At 32.1% G+C, this 21,699-nt stretch overlaps 1 protein-coding gene across 3 annotated transcripts in view; it reads left to right on the top strand.

The window, feature by feature from the left end:
• The first annotated feature begins 4,299 nt into the window (after nucleotides 1–4,299).
• pax5 (paired box 5) overlaps nucleotides 4,300–21,699 on the top strand; it is a 144,808-nt gene continuing 127,408 nt past the window's right edge. For all 3 annotated transcript variants that reach the window (XM_041256778.1, XM_041256787.1, XM_041256770.1), the window contains exons 1-2: nucleotides 4,300–4,568; nucleotides 19,888–20,053. In XM_041256778.1, coding sequence (XP_041112712.1) covers nucleotides 4,523–4,568; nucleotides 19,888–20,053 — 212 coding nt within the window. In that variant the 5' untranslated portion in view covers nucleotides 4,300–4,522. The remainder of the gene's footprint in view (nucleotides 4,569–19,887; nucleotides 20,054–21,699) is intronic.

Genomic DNA, 21,699 nt, shown 5'->3' with positions numbered 1-21,699 from the left:
AAAAAATATATTTAAAAAAATAGTTAAGTAGAATTCATTCAGTCAGAAAGAATTCAATAGTCGTGGAATGTAACTAGTAAGGGTTAAGGATGACAAACTCGCTCCTGGAAGCATAACTGAAAAATATAGTAACAACTGTTAATGAACCAGAATATACTACACGATAATATCGGTCTTTTTTCTTCTTTTTTCTTTGCAATAGGTACACTGAAATGGTTAAAGAAAAAAAAGTTTTTGTTACTTTACTGCTGGTCCAGGAACCATCTTAAGTAGAGCTAAAGCTCGCTTTACTGGTACGATTTTAAGTTTAAGTTTAACAGAAAGCTATTGATGTTTGGATAATGTAATCTTTTAACTAGACGATGTGTGGATGACATGTGATGTTTGGGTTTCGTCGTATTCCTGTCCAGGACTTATTTGTATAACAAAAAGTATCTATCTATCTATCTATCTATCTATCTATCTATCTATCTATCTATCTATCTATCTAGTGGAGAGAGAGAGAGAGAGAGAGAGAGAGAGAGAGAGAGAGAGAGAGAGAGAGAGAGAGAGAGAGAGAGAGAGAGAGAGCGCGCGCGTCCGAATAGAATTGTTATGATGTAATTTAGTACATAGTTAAGGCTCCAGTATTTCTTTCTATTTAAACATTCAGGCATCGTGATATTGAGTCTGTTTATCTATTTATTTTCCTTTATTCTTCTGTTTTGTACATTATCTAATTGTATAAAACACATTAATAGCTTTTTAACATCGAGAAGATTTGTACCCGTCCCAGTGAAGTACGATACAATTAAAATACATTTCAAACTTGACAACCAAATCAATAAAGTATATATATATATATATAGAATATATATATAGGGGACATTCATATATATACCTATATATACTTTTACCGTCTATCAGAATATATAGCTTTACTGGCAGATAGGTTGGTCCTTCGAAATGAAAAACGATGTTACCATGAAGTTTAATTTGCTTACAAGTGAATTCCAAAATTCACAAACTTCACTTACACATTTCTTCGAAAAATATGTAAGAAGCTATTTTTTAATTCAATGTTTTTACGTTAACTCGTTCACTTCGAAAACCATTTAACACACACGTTCAATTATTTCTTTATTATTTCAAAATAATTTTTAATTATATGAAAACAAAGTTTATAAATATAATTTAAAATTTAACACACACACACACACACACACACACACACACACACATTGTTGTATATATATACATATATATATCTATATAGATATATATATATATATATATATATTAATATAAAGATAGTGGAATATATAATATATATAATATATATATATATCCCTATATAGCATATATATATATATATATATATATATAAGATATTATATAGATATATATAATATATATATATAGAATATATAAATATATAATTATATATCCCTAAGCAATCGTTAAATACTACTTATATTCATCGGTTAGCACAAATTTCTATATGAATAAACGCATGGCCTAAAAAAAGTAATGGATATAAATTCGAATACCTATATCTTCGCTGGTGTTTTATTTTTTCTATAAGCGTGAGTTTTCAAATTAAAAATGCATTTACACTTTTTACGGTAAATGTATCCCGAATAAATATAAAGGCTGTATTTATATATGTATATACACTTCAATTTGCTTGAATTAAAATTATATATATATATATATATATATATATATATATATATATATATATATATATATATATATATATATATATATGTTTACATAATATAACATTGTTTACATAATATTGTTTATTTGTTTTGCACAGCACTTGCAGTACAGTAATTACTACGGATTTCAATCGGATTCATAATGAGGTTATTTGCTTATTTAATGTTTACTACAATGTATTAATTCATACGCCAAATAACTAACAAAATCTACTAAAAATCTTAAAGGCCTTTTAAGAATTCAATGCAAATTATTAAGACAATCATCATGACGTACCTATATGAACAGATAAACAAACAAAATAGTTTATTCATTTTTATACTGAGCTTAATTAAACACATACATGTATTGGAAATGCTATTGTTTTGCCGTTCTCATTGTTATTAATAACACTGATTTTAGATCACAACACGGAACTATACTGGCTAATATGACATATTCTCAGAACGGAAGTGTATCTTGCCTTGGGCCATGGGGACCACATTGCTTGTCAGTGTAACAGGGCGCCGTATTTACTGTTTGACTGATGTTTTAAATTTACATTATTCAATACATTTACATGGCTTTATTTCTATACTGTCCAGAAAACAATATACTCGAACTATGGCGCTGGGAACGTTATGCACTTCGTCAAACTGATAAGCAGTCTATTCTGATATTCTGTATTTTATTTATTTATTTTTTAATAACTGTGAATATTTATAACTCTAATAACGTGCACGGGCTACCTAACTGCTTGTGAAATATTATGTTTGTTTGTTTTTTTTTCAAAAACATATAATTGTGCTAAGCATTAAAACGAATACTTTTAAGTGTAATCGTCCATAGATCTCTTGCAAACTACTTCAATGTAGTTCTTATCAGATATAATAACTAAGAAATAATGTTTTGTTTTGTCTTAAATTTCACGTTGTATTTATTGTGGTGTACTTTGTCCTCATATTCACCGTCATGTTTGCAAAAGAATTGTCTTGTACAAATTTAATACATTGTTGCGAGTGTAAATTAAAAACATTCGTTCACAAGGCGGGTTGGTTGACACGACATTTAAGTAAACGTGTGACTTCAATAATAAATTTCTATTAGGATTGTAAATATGGAGTCTATAACACACTTAACGGTGCGAATTTCTGGACTCTTTCTAAATAATCAAATGTTGTGAACTTAGTATCGGACTATATTAATCTATATCCATAGGATATATATATATATATATATATATATATATATATATATATATATATATATATATATATATATATATATATATATATATATCATCATTAAAACCAAAGAAACCCAATCATTGATCATTTAGAACCCAACTTTTACCAAAAGAAGAAAAAAAAAAAAAAAAACTGTAAATGTTAACATAGTGTGTGTTTTTTTTTAATTGTCTAAGTTCCGTTTATTTTGGCAGTTGTGTGATTTTAGTCCCTTTAGATCTATGAGGAAAGATACTTTTTTTTAAACGCATAGGCCGTGCTTATTTGAAAATTCGTACTTTATCAGTACGCCTGCTAAAACGTCTTGCAATCTATATATACCATATATATATATATATATATATATATATATATATATATATATATATATATATATATATATAATATATATAGATTATAGTTTGTTTATGGACGTCAAACGTAATAACATTTGCATTATTGTATTCAGTTCGCGGTGTCGCCACAGCATTTTATTTTCATGTACAGATGAATGTAAAAAAAAAAAAAAAAAAAAAAAAAAAAAAAAAAACGGCTTTATCTGGTTTCACATTTACCTGATGAATCTTATAATAAAATCTCAGAAAATAGTCAACTGTCTTTATTTTCAAAAAAAAAAAAAAAAAATTATTAGAGGTTGGGCAGAGTTTGACATTGTGCAGATGATTGTAATCCAAAGTCACTCACGATGAACCTGAATGTGAGAATAATTCACAGATGATATGCAAAGGGTTACATATCAGTGTACAGCTGAGGTTTTTTAATACTTTTTTTTTTCAAAATACGAATAACGATCAATATGTTATTTTAAAGAATAAGATGTTTAACAGCACTATAAGAAAAGACATTCGAAAAGACCTATTTTAGAGTGTCCGTATACGTTTATGAAGGTAACCGTGTGCAGTCAGTAAAATATTGATAGGCTGTGTATATAATTGCATTATGATTTGATATGCACGGGTTGCAGCTCCCATGTTCAATATTTGCATTTTGTCTGGATAATTTGGACTGGAAAAAGGAACTTAGGCCTATCTGCCCCTACACAAACCTGAGCCATACAAGGTGATAACACAACCACACTGGATTAATGCATGTTTGTAATAGTCTTTGTTGCAAATACTAGATTCTAGAAAAGTAAGCCATTTTCACTTAGGCCGTACTACAATAGCAAGAATTGAAAGAAGAAGAACAACAACAAGAATAAAAACTAAAAAGAAAGAAAGTTAAAGAAAGAAAAAGTTAGAGTTAAAGAAACTAAAGTCTAATTCGGTAACAGGTGCCGAGTTTTGGGGGTTTGGCTGTGTCTGGGGACATCTTGTGATGTTTTAGAGAACAGGACATGATCTCACATTGCGAGAAGCTCTTTAGTTCCTTAATCATTTCACGGTTCTTTCAGAGGCTTTTTTCCACCTAAAACGTTTAGTTTCAGCTCAGTGATCAGCCGCAAAAGCTCGACAGGGAGCGGAAGAGTTGAATTATTTCAACCTGCAACTAGCACAAAGCTGTTTACCAAAAAAAAAAAAAAAAAAAAAAAAAAAAAAAAAACCTGGAAACTTTTTCCCCTCTATCCTTTACTGCTAGTGCTGAATATCAGAATGGAGTTAGAGAAAAACAACCCAACACACAGGACTGGCAGATCAGGTAGGGCACCAAACTGGTTAACGCAAGTATTGTATTATTATTATTATTATTATTTTGGAAAACAGTGGCAGCGACCCAAGCATATCAGTCATTTAGCCCTAATAAACGACATGTTTAGTAAAAACAGTTAATTAACAGCAATGTATTGATAACAATGGCCATACGTCTTTTTTTTTTTTTTTTTTTTTTTTTGGTTTTGTTTTGTGGTTTAGTTTGTGTCTTGGGCTGATTAATAATGGGGTTTTTATTATGTGCACTGAGCTGGCTAAATCAGGGTTTAACTTTAATATCACATTGTATTTTTTGATGCGTTTGATGAAATAACAGACTGCTTTTAACATATTGGTACAATATGTTATATATACTTATTGCAACTATATATTTTTAATATGCATCCAATATTCCAGTGTTGATAGTTTCACCCGTCTACTAAAGGATAAAGTCGACCCTCCTCACGGTTTATGTAACACCAACAAAATAATGCATGGTAAAAATATACATGTGCTTATTATTATTAAGATTCAGCAACTACCAGTCAGCATCAATTTTTATTTAAATATTTAATCAACTTCAATAGCAAAATCTGCTTAAATGGCGGTTTAAAAACGTTTAGTTAATTTTCACATCACGTCCCTGGCTTGGATGTTTTAATCCACTTAATTCATGAAAAAAAAAAAAAAAAATCAATAGTCGTTATTAGTTAAATCAAGTGAAGAATTGTTCAATCGATGGACAGTTCTGGGTTCTCTCGGGGAGGTGTGCAGGGATATGGGCCATGGCAGATGTATTTGCTATGCTATTTTATAGTGGAGAAGCAGGTGACTGAAGTGCAGCTTATACTAATGTTGTTGTTTATAGCAAAACAATAAGATTTAGTTACCTATTGGTTTGATATTGATAATCCAAAATATATAATTTATCTTGTTGGATCAGATAAATCATTTGTTCAGTAGAGTAGGAATAAACATCAATTCATATCCCTGTTAATTCAGATTGCACCCAAAGTTCAGAGAAAAATGCAATATATATATTTATAAGCACACTTTTAAGATCAAAAGCTTTATTTTTGTGGTATGCGTTCGGTTTTGGAATACATTATAACACATTGGTTGTAATATTGCTCTCAGAATCGATAACCGTTTAACATATCGACGTTAAAAAAATAAAATAAACACACACGCACACACACACCACACACACACACACACACACACACACACACACACACACACACACACACACACACACACACACACACACACACACACAGAAATGCAAAGAAGAAAAAATTATTTGCAGGCACATTGCTTAAGAAGTGGTATTACCGCTTTTATCTATTTTGTCTGCGCCCAGAGACACCATGTAACCAACCCACAAAGCGTTGTTGAATTAAGCGCATACAGTATATAGGCAACATGCCAATCTTTACATGGAGGATCAAGCCTATAGGTTACTCATCGTATTGAATCTATTTTTTCTGCAGTTGCTATTTTGATAGCCGATTGAGATCAGCACGTCATTCAAAACAAAGAACGATTCGAAGTGGTCTGAAATCTGGTCTAAAATTTTATAAACAAATTCACCTTGGAACTGCTGAAGTCAGAAAAAAAAGATCAGATGTCATTTTATTTTTTAAAGTCGCTTTGCCTTTGAAGATGTTTCAGATGTTGTTTTAATATGTTTTTCATCGCCTGCTTTCAATCACCAGAAAAAATTAAAAAAAAATAAAAACACCCACGTCCATATTTGGTTTTCGCATTTTGAATGGTACGCTATTGACCAAATCGGGTTGTCAAGCACTTCTATAGAAAAACAATATGTTAAAATAAATAAATAAAAAATACACGAAAAAAAAGGTTTTGTTTCATGTGTCATATATTCTTTTTATGGCATCATATTTTAAAAAAGAAATTTCCATGCGGCACAAACAACTAAAATAATGATATACAACAGTAGACTATTTCCTTTTGATAAAGGACTAAACAATGCTGTTGTCACATCTACAAGGAGTAGGCCTATACACTCTGGTTTGCTTGTCCCTTAAGTTTCGTAAGATTTGAAGTGTTTGTGTGAGTGGGTGTTTTCAGGGTGCAGCCTAAGAGGAGGTCATTTTCCTATATATATATATATATATTTATATATATAATATATGTATATATATATATATATATATATATATATATATATATATATATATATATATATATATATATATATATATATATATATATATATATAATATATATATATATATATATATATATATATATAGATATATATATATATATATATATATATATATATATATATATATATATATATATATAATAAGTTGATTTCTATACCTCAATAAAATAATGATTTTAATAATAACATTGCCATATATATATATATATATATATATAATATATATATATATATATATATATATATATAGACACACACACACACACACACACGGCTATGTGCTGGAGGATATGAGCTCTTGCGTTGGATATTTATTTGATTTGTAAAGTGTTTTCTTGTTAATCCAAGGTCCTTACACAAGCATTGTAATTTTACATTATTATTCAGTATATGAAATGGGCAAAATATATTTTATAAATATTTATTTGTTTAGAAATGGTGTGTATGAAATTTTTAATTAAACTAAACCAGACCTATAGAAGGAAATGTGTGTGGTACAGGGACTTTACAATATTTTCATTATAAACGTATAAACTTATTTTAAATTGAATGAGGTATTTTGTAAATATTACAATTCTTGTGCTTCCCACTTTTGTTTTATATTGAAGCCATTATGTAGAACATTAATAAACAAGAGAAAAAACAAACATTTAGTGTGCTTTGTAGACCTGCCAGATTATTGTATTTTCTACAACACCTAGGCCTTTATTTTTTTGTCAGTAGTCTAAATAGAGCAATGTAGTAAACGTGTCCTTTCACAAATTGTGAATATATATACCTTGCAATAAGCTGGTATTATATTATAAAAAATTTAAATATATGACAACCAAATAAAACACAAATGTTGGTATACATAGTTTATTTAATAAATGTACAGCTGTGGTCAAAAGTGTTGCATCACCCTATAGAATTAACTAATTAGTGAATTAGTAATCGAGTGAAACGTTAACAAGTTAACATATTCAATTGCATACCACTTTGTAGTTTTCCATATACTTAACAAAAAAATAAATAAATAAATAAATAAATAAATAAATGAGTCATTGCATTTCTACTTCCAATTAGTTAACGTGTAATACAAAATACTGAAAAAATAATCCTTAGGGATGTGAAAGAAAGAAAGAAAGAAAGAAAGAAAAAAAAGAAAGAAAGAAAGAAAGAAAGAAAAATAATGTTTTGAATGACATGTTTGGTGTCAACACCACCTACTGGCTAGTCTTGTTACAGCACTGAAGTTCGAAGGGAGAACTGCTCTATGGTAAACAAAAAAAGAGCACTAAACAGCAAAAGGGTGTTTTTGGCATTATTTTTCAGAAGTAAGTCTGGAACAGATTCCAAAAAAGTGCTTAACTTGATTCTCATTTTAAGAAGCCTACCTTTTTTTTTTATTGCGGCAACCATACTTTGCACAAATTATATGTATAGACTGTACAAATCTGATGAAAAACTGTTTCTCAACACAATGCAGTTTCCCCCCCCCGTGTGTGGTTCGTTCCGGTGTAAGTTTATTTCAAGTAACTCCAAACAAAACAAAACAATGATGCCCCGCATTGCATTACAACGCGAAAACCAATATCGTGACAAGTTTTGATTTTCACTTGTGCCACTCGACTTTGAACTGTATCACGTACTATCCCAATAGGTTTTAGTGGTTGGCTTTTTCTTTTCCTTTTCTTTTTTTTTTTTTTTTTTTTTTTTTTTTTTTTTTTTGGAGAGCGTAACAATCATGATATTTATAACATGACAATCCATATTTTAGGCCCTCAATTTAAAAGGGGTTTCATTTTAAAATGAGATGATTCCTAAACGTATGGTCTTCCAAATCAATTCTAACTAAATGTAAACAATCTACAAATGAACGCTATCGTATTCAGAATCGCGGAAATCTCTCACAAGATGTGAGTTTATGTTCTTTGTTTTAAGTAGGCCGATACGTTTTATTTTTATTCAAGTAGTCTATATATACTAAGCACGTGGAGCTAATGAAGCTCATAATTTGAACTTGGTCCTTTCAACCGACAATTGCATTTGTATACAGTAAAGTACTGTCTGGAATAGGTCTTCTGATTTTTATATCCTAGATTATTATATGAATGAATATTAAAATATCTGTAACCTTTGAAAAAAACGTAGCCTTTACGAATGATACATTTTTAAAACAATGTTTTATAGGCCTGTGCGTTAATTTCAACTATGATGTATTTCATGCGGTGTGTGTTCAGTGTAGTATACATACAATTGATTTCCTTCACCATTTTGCTTTCGACAATACTTAAGCGTTATATTAATTAAGAATAAACAAATGCAAACCAGCCGAGCCACCGTGACGCAGCAGGCTATAACTAATTACAAATGCAAACCAGCCGGGCCACCGTGAGACAGCAGGCTATAACTAATTACAAATGCAAACCAGCCGAGCCACCGTGAGACAGCAGGCTATAACTAATTACAAATGCAAACCAGCCGGGCCACCGTGAGACAGCAGGCTATAACTAATTACAAATGCCACCGTGAGACAGCAGGCTATAACTAATTACAAATGCAAACCAGCCGACCCCGTGATGCAGCGCTATAACTAATTACAAATGCAAACCAGCCGAGCCACCGTGAGACAGCAGGCTATAACTAATTACAAATGCAAACCAGCCGGGCCACCGTGACGCAGCAGGCTATAACTAATTACAAATGCAAACCAGCCGAGCCACCGTGAGACAGCAGGCTATAACTAATTACAAATGCAAACCAGCCGGGCCACCGTGACGCAGCGCTATAACTAATTACAAATGCAAACCAGCCGACGTGAGACAGCAGGCTATAACTAATTACAAATGCAAACCAGCCGGGCCACCGTGACGCAGCAGGCTATAACTAATTACAAATGCAAACCAGCCGACCCAACATGACGCAACAGACTATAACTAATTACAAATGCAAACCAGCCGACCCAACGTGATGCAGCAGGCTATAACTAATTACAAATGGATTTTTGTATCCATGTTCCAATCAGCCAAGAAAAGTATTGTTTTCATATAAAAACATTTTGAGCAAAAAAGTATGAAGTTAAACTCAATTGAACCAAGCAAATTTGTTTTATAGGAGGCTGTGTGGTCCAGTGGTTAAAGAAAAGGGCTTGTAACCAGGAGGTCATCCCGTTTAAATCCGGGCTCGCTCTCTCACTGACTCATTGTGTGACCCTGAGCAAGTCACTTAACCTCCTTGTGCTCTGCCTTTCGGGTGAGATGTTGTTGTAAGGGATTCTGCAGCTAATGCATAGTTCACACACCCTAGCCTCTGTAGGTCACCTTGGATAAAGGCCTCTGCTAAAGAAACAAATACTAATAATGATCAAGCAGCACACAGTGATGGAAGTGACAAATACAGATACATATTATAATAATGCGGTTTTGCTTTTCCCTTTTGTTAGCAAAAATTAAAAAAAAAAAAAGAATAAACTGGTGTTGGATCATGATAGCATGCCAACATTTTTTGTGTTTGTGATCAAATTAGTGTTGATTTTACTTGACCTGATTAAAACATATTACATTTCTAACTGATCTGATATGTTTAAGACAAAACCTGTAAACATACACATTGAATAATATTATAACATTAAAAATGAAATGAAAAGTAATTAACGATTTAACATACAAGCACGTTTTGGAGTTCATATGTTTAGCAGTACTGTCTATTCAGATTTTATTTTCTAAATAATATTTTCATCCATATTATTTTTTTCTTGTAAACAGATTATTCAGATGTATAATTGTTTTAATTTTCAGTTTTATCATCTGGGCTTTTGCAATCATTTCATTAGTTTATGCATGCATTGCTCCTTGTAACCATCAAAGAACTTTTTCATCCCTTAACATTATCAGAGATTTTCTTAAATAAATGATTAATTAATGTATTATTTTTTAAAGCAATTTATCTGAAGTAAACCAAATAAACTCAAGTTATGTGCATCGGTTAGAAAATATTTTCTAAAACGAGTATTATTACATAAAATACATAGACTATATATTGTTTTATTTAATGTGTATTACTTTTTAAGTCCTCTTGTTGTTGTAACCTAGTGAATTGTTTTTAATATTTTATGATATGCTATAAATGAACAACATAACGTATTTGCTCAATGAATGAAACATAAACTGGAAAAAGGAAGGCAGCAGTCCCGTGTTGGATTTCTTCGTGACAAAATGTAAAATGTGATCATTTATCTGAGGTCCCGTGAATCATCTCATTTGTCAATGGAGCATTCTTACAAGAAAACCCCGCCTACTAAAAATGTAGTGGTCGTCTTTTAATACACCAATCAACATCTATCCCGCCTTAGAATTGTCAATTTTACAGACGATTGGGGGCGAGGAAAGAGCGCGTGTTTTTTTATTGGTGGCTCTCACCTAATTGACGGCTTGTCAAAGGCAGCATCCTCGCTCCAGAGGCTGAGCCCCAGGCGCTGTCCACATGAGAGCTGGTTCTGAAACTGCAGTTTGCACTATGAATGTGGTATAGCCTGAAGGCACAGCCAGATACCAACTCCATACGCTTGTTTGCACCGCGGGAATCATAGAAATATTTGCATGAAGAACAATAAATCTTGCAATTCACCGATTTCACCAAAGGCGCTGGCACTATTCCGCAATAACTGAGTCATCTGAAGGTTGTACAGTGGATTACTTTCATTTTAAGACACTGCAAAGCCGAAGAAACTTAACCCATTCTTTTGATTTACTAGAAACAGGTTTGAAATACTTCTAAATGCGTGGATTCCCCAGGTTGTGAATGATTCCCGTTTATTTATTCAACACATTCGATGTATCTTCGGTAAAAGGCAGGTGTTGGAAAGGACATTTCAATGGAGATCTAGCACATTTAGGAAACTTGAATGTGAACTGCATGTTGTATATACCGTACAACACAACGGATTCTGATTGTAAACTTTTACGTGCAAACATGGATTATTATACCTAAGTCATAGATAGTGTTTATTATTTATTTTCAATGGAAGTATTGGTATTTTGAGACACTTTGACTATCTGTTTTAATTTCACAACGATCCGGCAATAGACGTGGGAATTGTTTTAAGGTCCTCCACACTTCAGCACCACAGATAGAACATCCAAAAACAGCCGACGCGATAACTTTGTTAATTCATCTGCCCCACATGCTTATTTCAGGTGTGCTTAAAAGAATCCACGTCACGGAAACAACTGGGGAGTAGTGGTGGACACGCAGATAGTGAAACCAGTGAACTCACAGCAAGAACTGCCGCTCTATTGCCAAACAGACAATAGTCGAGGGGATTTCAACAATTTCGGTGGCCTGTTTCAGATTGTAACAACAGCGTCAAGAAAGAATACTGAGGAACGATATTGTTCTTATAGAGACCTTGCCTCTTCTTATTCGCCAGATAAGCAGAGCATTTCAGATTCATTATTGCGTCTTATATTCCACGGTGATATCGTTTATTTATTTTTATTTATTTTATTATTATTATTATTATTATTATTATTATTATTATTATTATTATTATTATTATTATTATTATTATTATTTCCCATTAAACACCAATCTTCCTGATTATTTCAATACATTATTACCACATTGGATCTTAGCCATCAGTACAGGAAGGAAGACTTTTTAAGGCAGTTGGTGTGAGTTCTCTGTTGTCTGTATTTGAAAGGTTGGGAAGGAGTTACTATCCCATCCGAAGGCTTTCTATAGACTTCTCTGATGGAAATACACTGTAAACACGACCCGTTTGCAGCAATGCATAGTAAGTAGGTTGCTTTTTAATTTAGCTGGAATTTAAGATTGCTCTAACCCCGCGTTTTGCTTATTTGCAGATCATCGTGTGTATAAAGTACAGTGTTTTGGTGAACGGAGCTCATGTTCTGCCTCTGAGCTAACTCGGAGCCGCAATAAGCAAGAGCCACAGCGAGCTTGCCCTTATAGTCAGTGAACAGTATTACATGGGTAAATAACCCTAAACTGTTTAGACTTATTGCAGTGCTGCATTGCACCTAGGGATTACTGAATACTTTTTATACTTCGCAGTTTGTACAAATAGATGTAACGAAATAACTACTTCCACGATTTATCTCGGCTGTTTCACAACTGACTTAATACTTTATGATGTGCTACATCATACGACTTGATACAATATCTTTATATAATATATATATATTATATATATATATGATATATATATATATATATATATATATATATATATAATTTAAAGTGAACTATATAATATAATGGACATGTGTTATACAAACTACTTTTTTTACTGACTTAATTGTTCAAAAGCAAAAATTCGTTGATATACGTATCAATTTACTTTTGTCCGTTGTATACAGGCAACATACGTAACTGTACATTGTGCGCACATATATAATATGTGTGCGCGTGCGTGCGTATATTATATATATATATATATATATATATATATATATATATATATATATATATATATATATATATATATATATACAATAGTTCATTTATGTCATTCTCCGTAAACCGAAGAGGCAAAACCCCTACGTAAAGAACATTTCATGTATAATTTCTGTCACATATAAAACATCGTTATGTGCTGGACAGAGGTTTGTATGTATGTGTGTGTCTGTGTCTTCATATTCCATTAAATCTATTGTCACGTATATTTGTATATAATAACTTTCAGGTTTGGTTTAAGGTATTATTTATTTATTTATTTATTTTTAAATAGTCCTGTATGTTTTTTTAAGCAGCATACAACATGTTCGGCCAGTGATGGCGTTTTAAGGTAACACGGTTTGTGTAAAATGTATTTGTCGAGATTTGTTGTGCTTGACAGAGTTTGGGAAGATTTGTCCATTTACACGGCGTTATGTGAAATGACATTTGCTCTCATGGTGAGTTAAACGCTGGATTAGACATACAGATTTTAAAAAGCTAGAACTAATCACATTCCCCTATAACTTCAGCCTTACAAATATCAAAGTACTGATTTAGAGGCATAACATACAGATTACAATATATTAACTCAGCAGATTCATTTCCAGTACTGAGATGGAGCTCACAACAAGAGTCAAAATAATACATCAGGAAAAAATATAATGAGAAAAGTAAACAAACAAACAAACAAAACAACAATACAAAGTATAGGAAATGTTGAAGTATATACATTCTTGTGGTTCATACTTTCCAGGATAACCTTTTTTTTTTTTATTATTATTATTAGCAATGCAATAATAGCCTATACTATTATTATGTAATCCAATAGGTTTACTTTAATTACTGTAAAATTTCTTATTAGAAGGAGATATTTTCGTTGAGGACTCACATTATGAGCTCACCACAGCACAAGTGTAAAAACATGTGTTAAAAATGAGTGCGTAAAAAAAAAATTACGATATTTATTAAAGGACAACACAACCTTTGGGTGTAAAAAATCTGACTATGCTTTATGCTCCAAGGTGGTTAGGAATAACTGATCCTGACTACAAATTACTGATTGATGTATATACTATATATAATATATATATAATATAATTTATTATATAATTTCTTTGAAAATTATAAAATACATGTGAAATATATCTTTTGTAAAATAACATATTTTTTTACCTGGTCAAAATGAACAAGTAATTGTACATTCATGTCTTAATATCTGGTTGACTACATTTCTATCGACTGGTGAGTGTATTTGCTTGTTGTTATTTATTCAAATAGTTATTAAAATAAACTATAGATATTATGACTTTGCCCCTTACGCAGCTAGGCTACTTTAATCTACACAAACCACGAACAAACATACATGTACCGTTTATCGAAAAGCTATACCGATATATATATATATATATATATATATATATATATATATATATATATATATATATATATATATATATATTCTATATTATATATCTGGAAAGCATAAAACTGAAACATAGAATCAGGATACCCCTTTGTAGAAACATAGAATCAGTGTACCCCTTTGTAGAAAGCATGACGTGAAACTTTTCTTTTTTTTGTTTCACATATATCTTGTGAATTAAGTGCTACACCTCAATAATATCCCTCAAAACCCGTTAAACATATTTTTTTATTGTTGACTTGTTATTCTTAATTTGTTTAAGTCTGTTTTTTTTTCTGTATGTTTTTGACCGTATCTGCTTAAAAAAAAAAAAAAAAAAACAACCAAAAAAAAAAAAAAAAAACCAAACAAACAGTTTTTACAGTCCAAAACGTTGAGTAAAATAATCTAGAAGCTGGACTATTTGCGAATTTGTGGATTTGATAGTAGCCCAACTCCTTATACATGAAAATAACATCTCCACGCGCCGTCTTGTTGTAAAGCGCAGAGCCCGCATGTTGTTTTTGGATAGATGACAGTTCAGATCCCTCGCAGATCTCGTGTTTTGACTGCAAATACGTATTTTACATATACATGCATTTGTACACGTTTCTATTTTATTCGGGGCCCGTGTCTTGCTTTTAAAGCTCATAAAAGTAAAAAAAAAAAAAAAAAAAAAAAAAAAAAAAAAAAAGAATAATTACAGTAAATATACAGTGCTGTGAGACAGATTCACCATTTCAATCTGTGGCCTTATTAAAGCAATCCAAGCTGTACCCTCGGCTCAGTTTTGTAAAATCTGGATTTATTATTATTATTATATTATTATTATTATTATTATTATTATTATTATTATTATTATTATTATTATTATGTATATATGTTCATTGTTTAAGCATATTTAATTAGTTTGTTGGTGTTAGTATCACTCATTTTGAAAAAGGTACACGCATATTTTATATTGTCTGGCATGAATGACGCATATAGAACGCTCACTTCGAGTAAATCAGACTTTTAAAACTTGTAAATAAGGAAAGGTAACGTGAGCTTAAATAAGTGGACAAAAGTATAAATAGTTGTCATTTGATGTTTTTAAATTTCTATGCTGTATCCTCCATTGGTTCACTTTGGTCACAAGGCTAAATAAAATTCAGCAGCATTTAATTAGCACTGATGCAAAATCAGACTTTTTAAAAATCTATCATTCTTGTACGGTTTGCGATTTAGTTATGCATACGCACCTGTATAATTTGTTTAAAACTATTTAACGAAATGTGCACTAGGCTATCCGTACATTAGTCCTTTTCTAAAATCTCTCAGTTCACTTGCGCATTCCATTAATGAATGTAGCAACAAATGTAAAAGTGATAACACGTGCATTACATACTATAAAAATATACTATGCACACCATTTCCATTCTCTCCATTGCAGAATATTAATGACTGATTCAGTATTACAGTGAAAAAAAATACAAGAAAGAAGCGCTACAGGATTCATATTTTTCAGTTATTACTTTCTAAAACCAAGCAAGTGCAGACACTTGTAATCCAAAGCATCTATTTAAAGCGTCTTATCCGGGATGCTAAGGGAATCTAATTAATACAGAATGGGATATAGCACTATGTGTTATGAATGTGTGAACAGAGGTATTTTCAAATATACATGCAGTTGGGAGAAAATAAAACGATGCCTCTTTTGCAACTTTTTAAACTTTTTATAACATCCGTCTATATGTGACTGGCAGGCGTTCGCTGCTTAGGGGCAGTATACTGTTGGATCAAACTAATGCTGCTTTGTGATTTTCTTTAGGTATGGGCTTTGCCTTACTGTTTTTGCGGTTTGCAGTTGTAGCATACAGTAAAGAAACTCGTGCAGAATAATCCTAACTTTAGAAACGTGCTGTTTCTGGTGCTGTATGTACTATTTACTTTAATCATTGGTAATCTGATGGCAGGAGTGTTAAGAGGAGTCAACAATTACGAAATACAATTAGCTTAATAACCAGTGGTATTCATTAGGCTCACTTTACTACAATCAATTTCAGTTTAATTTAATAGTATGCGACTGACAGCACAAACCTGCATAATTAAGGCTCTTAATTAAGTTTGCTGGAGTGAAGTAAAATAATTTACGTAAAAAACAAAGTTTAAATTATTAGGGGAGTATGAAGGTGTAATACATTTTATATTTCTATTTGATGTTGTTTGTGTAAAACTACAAAATAAACCAAAATATGCATAAAGAGAATAACTACTCAGTTATCTGTTTATTAGTTACTTTTAATAATAAATAATACATCAGGTGAGAATCCTATTGGATATTTTTTTAAAATAAAATATTCTTGGATATAATGCGGTTTGCTGTTTTTGAATAAAAATACCAGTATGCACACATATAATTACTGGAGTAATTTTAACATCTTTTAAAGGTTTATCAGTATCTAACAATTCAGATATTACCTAATAAACTGTATCTGGTATAGATTTCTATAATGTATTGTATACAACATAATAAAAGCCAGTATTGCAATTTGAATGTGTTTTTGTTGGGACAGCCATTCAGATGTTTAAATCTTTACCTCAGCACGTTGACATGAAGTTTCTTTTAAATATAAAGTGCATTATATTGCACCTCAAAATCAGTCATGCATTTTTGTGGGATCCCCAGTGCCAGACTGCTATGTTTCTATGTGGAGCTCTATGTGTGGAACGTTAGTCTGGGGCTGAAAATACATTTTAAATGAGTAGACTTGGAACTAAACTCTTTAAAATGATTACTTGCCATACTGTCATTAACAATCATTATTAGGGAAATGGACTGCAAAATGCACTGACACAGCAGACCTTAATACTACCGTCCTTTAATTTGGCACATAAACCTCATTGGTGTTTTCCCTCAAAGGTCATTTTTTTGTCATCACTAAATACAATACAAATCTAATGAAAATTTGTCCTCAAAAGAGCAAGTTTACAACTAGTCAGGGTATTAACATCCGCCACTGTTTAAATCATTGAAATGCGTAGTCATTAATGTGATTTTGAAACATAGATCTAATAGTTAAAAAACATATAAATATGTTCATATTAACTTGCAGTTAATTGTATAATTTTAATAGACTCAGCCTTAGCAGAGTTTACCTGAGAGCAATCATTTCTATCTACACTATGGGCTGTGACATGGGGACAACATATGAGTGCCAAAAAGTGGAGTGGGTGAAGAACACATTTCTATAATGAATAAACCACAGATCAGAAAACAATGACCTCGGATTCTTCAAAGCAATTGTTACAAGTGTTGGAAGCTGGCAATAGTGCATCTGGATGTGCGATTACTTTGATACTTCCCTGATGGATTTCAAAACCTTTGGCTACTAATCTACCATGTAGGCTTATTGATAAGATAGACATCAATGGCAAAAATAGAAAGGCCAAAAGAGCAGTTGTGCATGTCTTATGCAGCCTGTCTGCCAGGGAGAGACCTTAGCAGCGCAAAAGAAAAAGATCAAGATTGAGGAATCCTTCTTCTTTTGACAACATGAAACATTTGGTTTATTTTAATATAGCTTTACAGTGTGTCCATTATATGAAGAGAAAGCTTTTGATCCACTAAAAAGTACATGTTTCTCTGCTTGGAAAAATAAGCTGATATTTCATCAGTACTGCTAATGTAAATGTAAATTTGACAAGTTTAACCTAAATGGTTTCTTACTAGTCCTAACAAATGGGGAACAATGTGGAAGCCTAAGAAATTTAGGCCCTACTTCACTTAAGATCCCTTCCGGCTATGCAAGAAAAAATGCTAAAGATACTTTTTTGGCAATTTTTTTAGTAAACAAAAAAAAGAGGCCTTATTTACTAGGTAATACAATATTTTAGAGACATTGGGGTATACGTTCAAAGGGTTTAGTCTTTAATTGACTCCTAAGTTGAAAAACACCTGTTTATTTAGCAAAACCAGAACCAAAAATCTAAGTAATATAATTCAAGGTCTGATGTTTTTCATTTTGTAACATTAACATGACATTATCTCCTATCAAAAAGCAAGAGTTTGAAAATATTCCATGTTGTTACAGAAAGATGTTGGTTAAGTTACGTTTGAGAAACCAAAATACAATTTTCACCTTGTTGATTGCAATAACAAACTGTTTGTCTACTTATCAAAATGAGATGGAGGGTGGGTGGGTTGGGGTTGTGGTTTTGTTTATCTGAGCTCTAAAAGTCTTAGGAACTAAAATAATGAAACAACCATTTTAAATAAGCTAACAATGCAAAATATCCTGACTTTACAGTGTTTTAAGGAAAATACCAGACAAATTATTATTTTCTACCATTTACGCAAGTGGTAAACTGCAATCTCATGCAATCTTGAATATTATAGGAGTTTACATTCCAGAAAATATATTGTTTTGACAATTGGTTGTTTTCCTTGTTTTGTCATTTAAGATGTAGTCTGTAGGTTTGATGTAGTATTCTGCAGTATTATTGTTAATACACATAACAATATATATATTTACAGTGGCACCAATAATTATTCAGTTACTGTCAGGCAGTTTAACTCTGCATAGCTTTATATAGTTTGGTTCAATTCTGTAAACATTAAATTTACAGTTAATCTAAATACATAATTCTTAAAAAAACAATGAGCATGTATTGAAGAAGATAAATAAAATAAATAATGAAATACAATTACTCAAGACAAAAATTATTCACATGGTTTTGCTGGCATACCTTAACTGACGTTAAAGGACACACTGTGCTAATTAAACTAATTAATGTCAATCGAAAAATCTGTCCGGCTAATTATAAGGCAAGTTTCAAATAATTCAGAATTAGCATTGGCGAAGAAAAAGGAATTTACTGATGTAGTAAAAGCTAACGCAAAAGGCAACAACTTGATAGAAGGAAATCTCTGGTGGTTTAACTATAACAAATTATTTGCAGTATCAAACTATCTGAATATTTTTGATGGTGTTGTAAAGAATAATAAAAAAGAGAAGCACACAAACTTTCAGAACCTCGACAGGTGGTGCACTTACGTGCATAACATATCATAGCAGTAGATAAGGCTTTACAATGAATATTTAATTTGTGCTTTTAGCTAGAAAAGGTTTCATATACGTGTTGTGATTGTGATTGCAAGTCTACAGTTTGTGAGGGTCCAAATCCATAACAGGTACTTATTTGTAAAATAAAATAAGAGCAAATTAAAAACAAGGCTCATGTGCGTGTGATGATGTCATCCCTGGTTCTCCTCCATGCCTAGTTACAGCTCTAAATTTGTGCTTGCAGGACACGGTGGAGTGAACCAGCTGGGAGGCGTGTTTGTGAATGGCCGGCCGCTCCCAGACGTGGTGCGCCAGCGGATTGTAGAACTGGCCCACCAAGGCGTGAGGCCGTGCGACATCTCCCGACAGCTACGGGTCAGCCACGGTTGCGTCAGCAAAATCCTCGGCAGGTAAGTGGACTGGACAGGCTTCTGATTCCTTGTGTCCCTTATGTATATATGAAATGTTATTTGCAAAATTTTTGGCATTGGTTTTTCAGTGGCCTAAATATATCCTTTTCTAGGATTAAATAAAACATGTGGTGATGCTATCCTTACAAAATAATAATCCAAAAAACAACTGTGATGAAAACAAGTTCTTTTTAAAGAAAAATCTATTAAACGATTGCACAGTTATCACAGATTTTGGTATTTGGCACATTTTAAAAGCCACTATAAGGATAGTAGCACCATAATTAAATAAGTGGGGCCACTGCAATCCCCAGGATGCCACAGGAGTGAGCCAGGAGGAGGGTCACCTGGCTCTAAGCTTAATGAGAGACACCTACCTGTGATTAGCAGGCAGGTATATTAAGGGACAGACATGTTTGTTCAGGGCAGTCTGTGAGAAGGCAAGATGCTGTCGATAAAGGAACAAGGTACGGTGTAAACCTTTGTGTGTGCTGTAACGTGAAAAAAGGTAAGGTACTGTGTGAACCTTAGCGAACTGTGTAAACTTGTTCGTATAACAAGGAGTTTTGTAACTGGGAAACGGCTTAGCCATCCGGCTATAGATAAGGATTCTGAAGAAAAGTTTAGCTTGAAGGAGTTCGGCCTTTTGTTTGTTTATTGTTTATTTTGTTTTGTGGTTAATGAAAGTGTGCAGCCACACTAAAATTACAGTTCTGTGTCAATGTTTTTAAAGAATGCAAACGAGCCCAAGCCAAGGGCTTTGTTACACTATATATACAGTTGCAGTCAAAAGTTTACATACCCCAATGGAAATTTATCATTTTTAGAAATTTCTCGAAAACAAATAATGATAAAAAAATCTTTTGTAGCAAAAGTTTTGCTTTTGTGGATGAAGAAAAAAAATTACAAAAAATACACATCTACAATTATTTATTTCAGCACATTTTTTTTTGCAAAACTTCAAAAATATTAATTCAAAAGTATTCATAACCTGACAAGGAAAATTAAATTAATAGCTAGCAGAGGTACCTTTAGCAATAACAGCCTCTTTTAAACGATTAGGATATTTGTCAATGAGCTTTTGACATGATTCTTTAGTGTTTTTTGGCCATTCTTCAATGCAAAATTGTTCCAGTTCATTTAAATTCCGAGGACTTCTCTTGTGCACAGCCTTCTTCAACTCATCCTGTATTCTTCTTTAACAATTCTGAAGTAGATTTTGGTGTGTTCTTTGGATTGTTGTGTTGGAACGTCCAATTGAGCTTTAAACCAAGTTTCAGTTGATTGGCCAATATCTTTTGGTTATGCTATGGAATCCATTTTACCATGCATTGGAACTAAATTTCCTATGCCATTAGAGGAAAAACAGCCCCATAGAAGGACATTACCACCTCCATGTTTGACAGTAGGTATGATGTTCTTTCCTTTGTATGCCTCACCAGACTTTCTCCAGATGTAACAACTATCAGCCTGACCAAATAGCTTGCTTTTTGTTTCATCACTCCACAAAACCTTTGACCAGAACTCATATCCATCATTCAAATTCCGCTTTGACAACTTTCAATGATTTGCCCTTGTGACATTTTCCTAAGAGGGGCTTTTTCCTTGGCCTGCTACCATTGAGACCTTCACCATGCAATACTCAA

Source organism: Polyodon spathula, chromosome 1 (genome assembly GCF_017654505.1).
Source record: "Polyodon spathula isolate WHYD16114869_AA chromosome 1, ASM1765450v1, whole genome shotgun sequence".
NCBI lineage: Eukaryota > Metazoa > Chordata > Actinopteri > Acipenseriformes > Polyodontidae > Polyodon > Polyodon spathula.
Note: the sequence above shows the minus strand (reverse complement) of the source record. Positions and strands in the feature narration are given on the sequence as shown.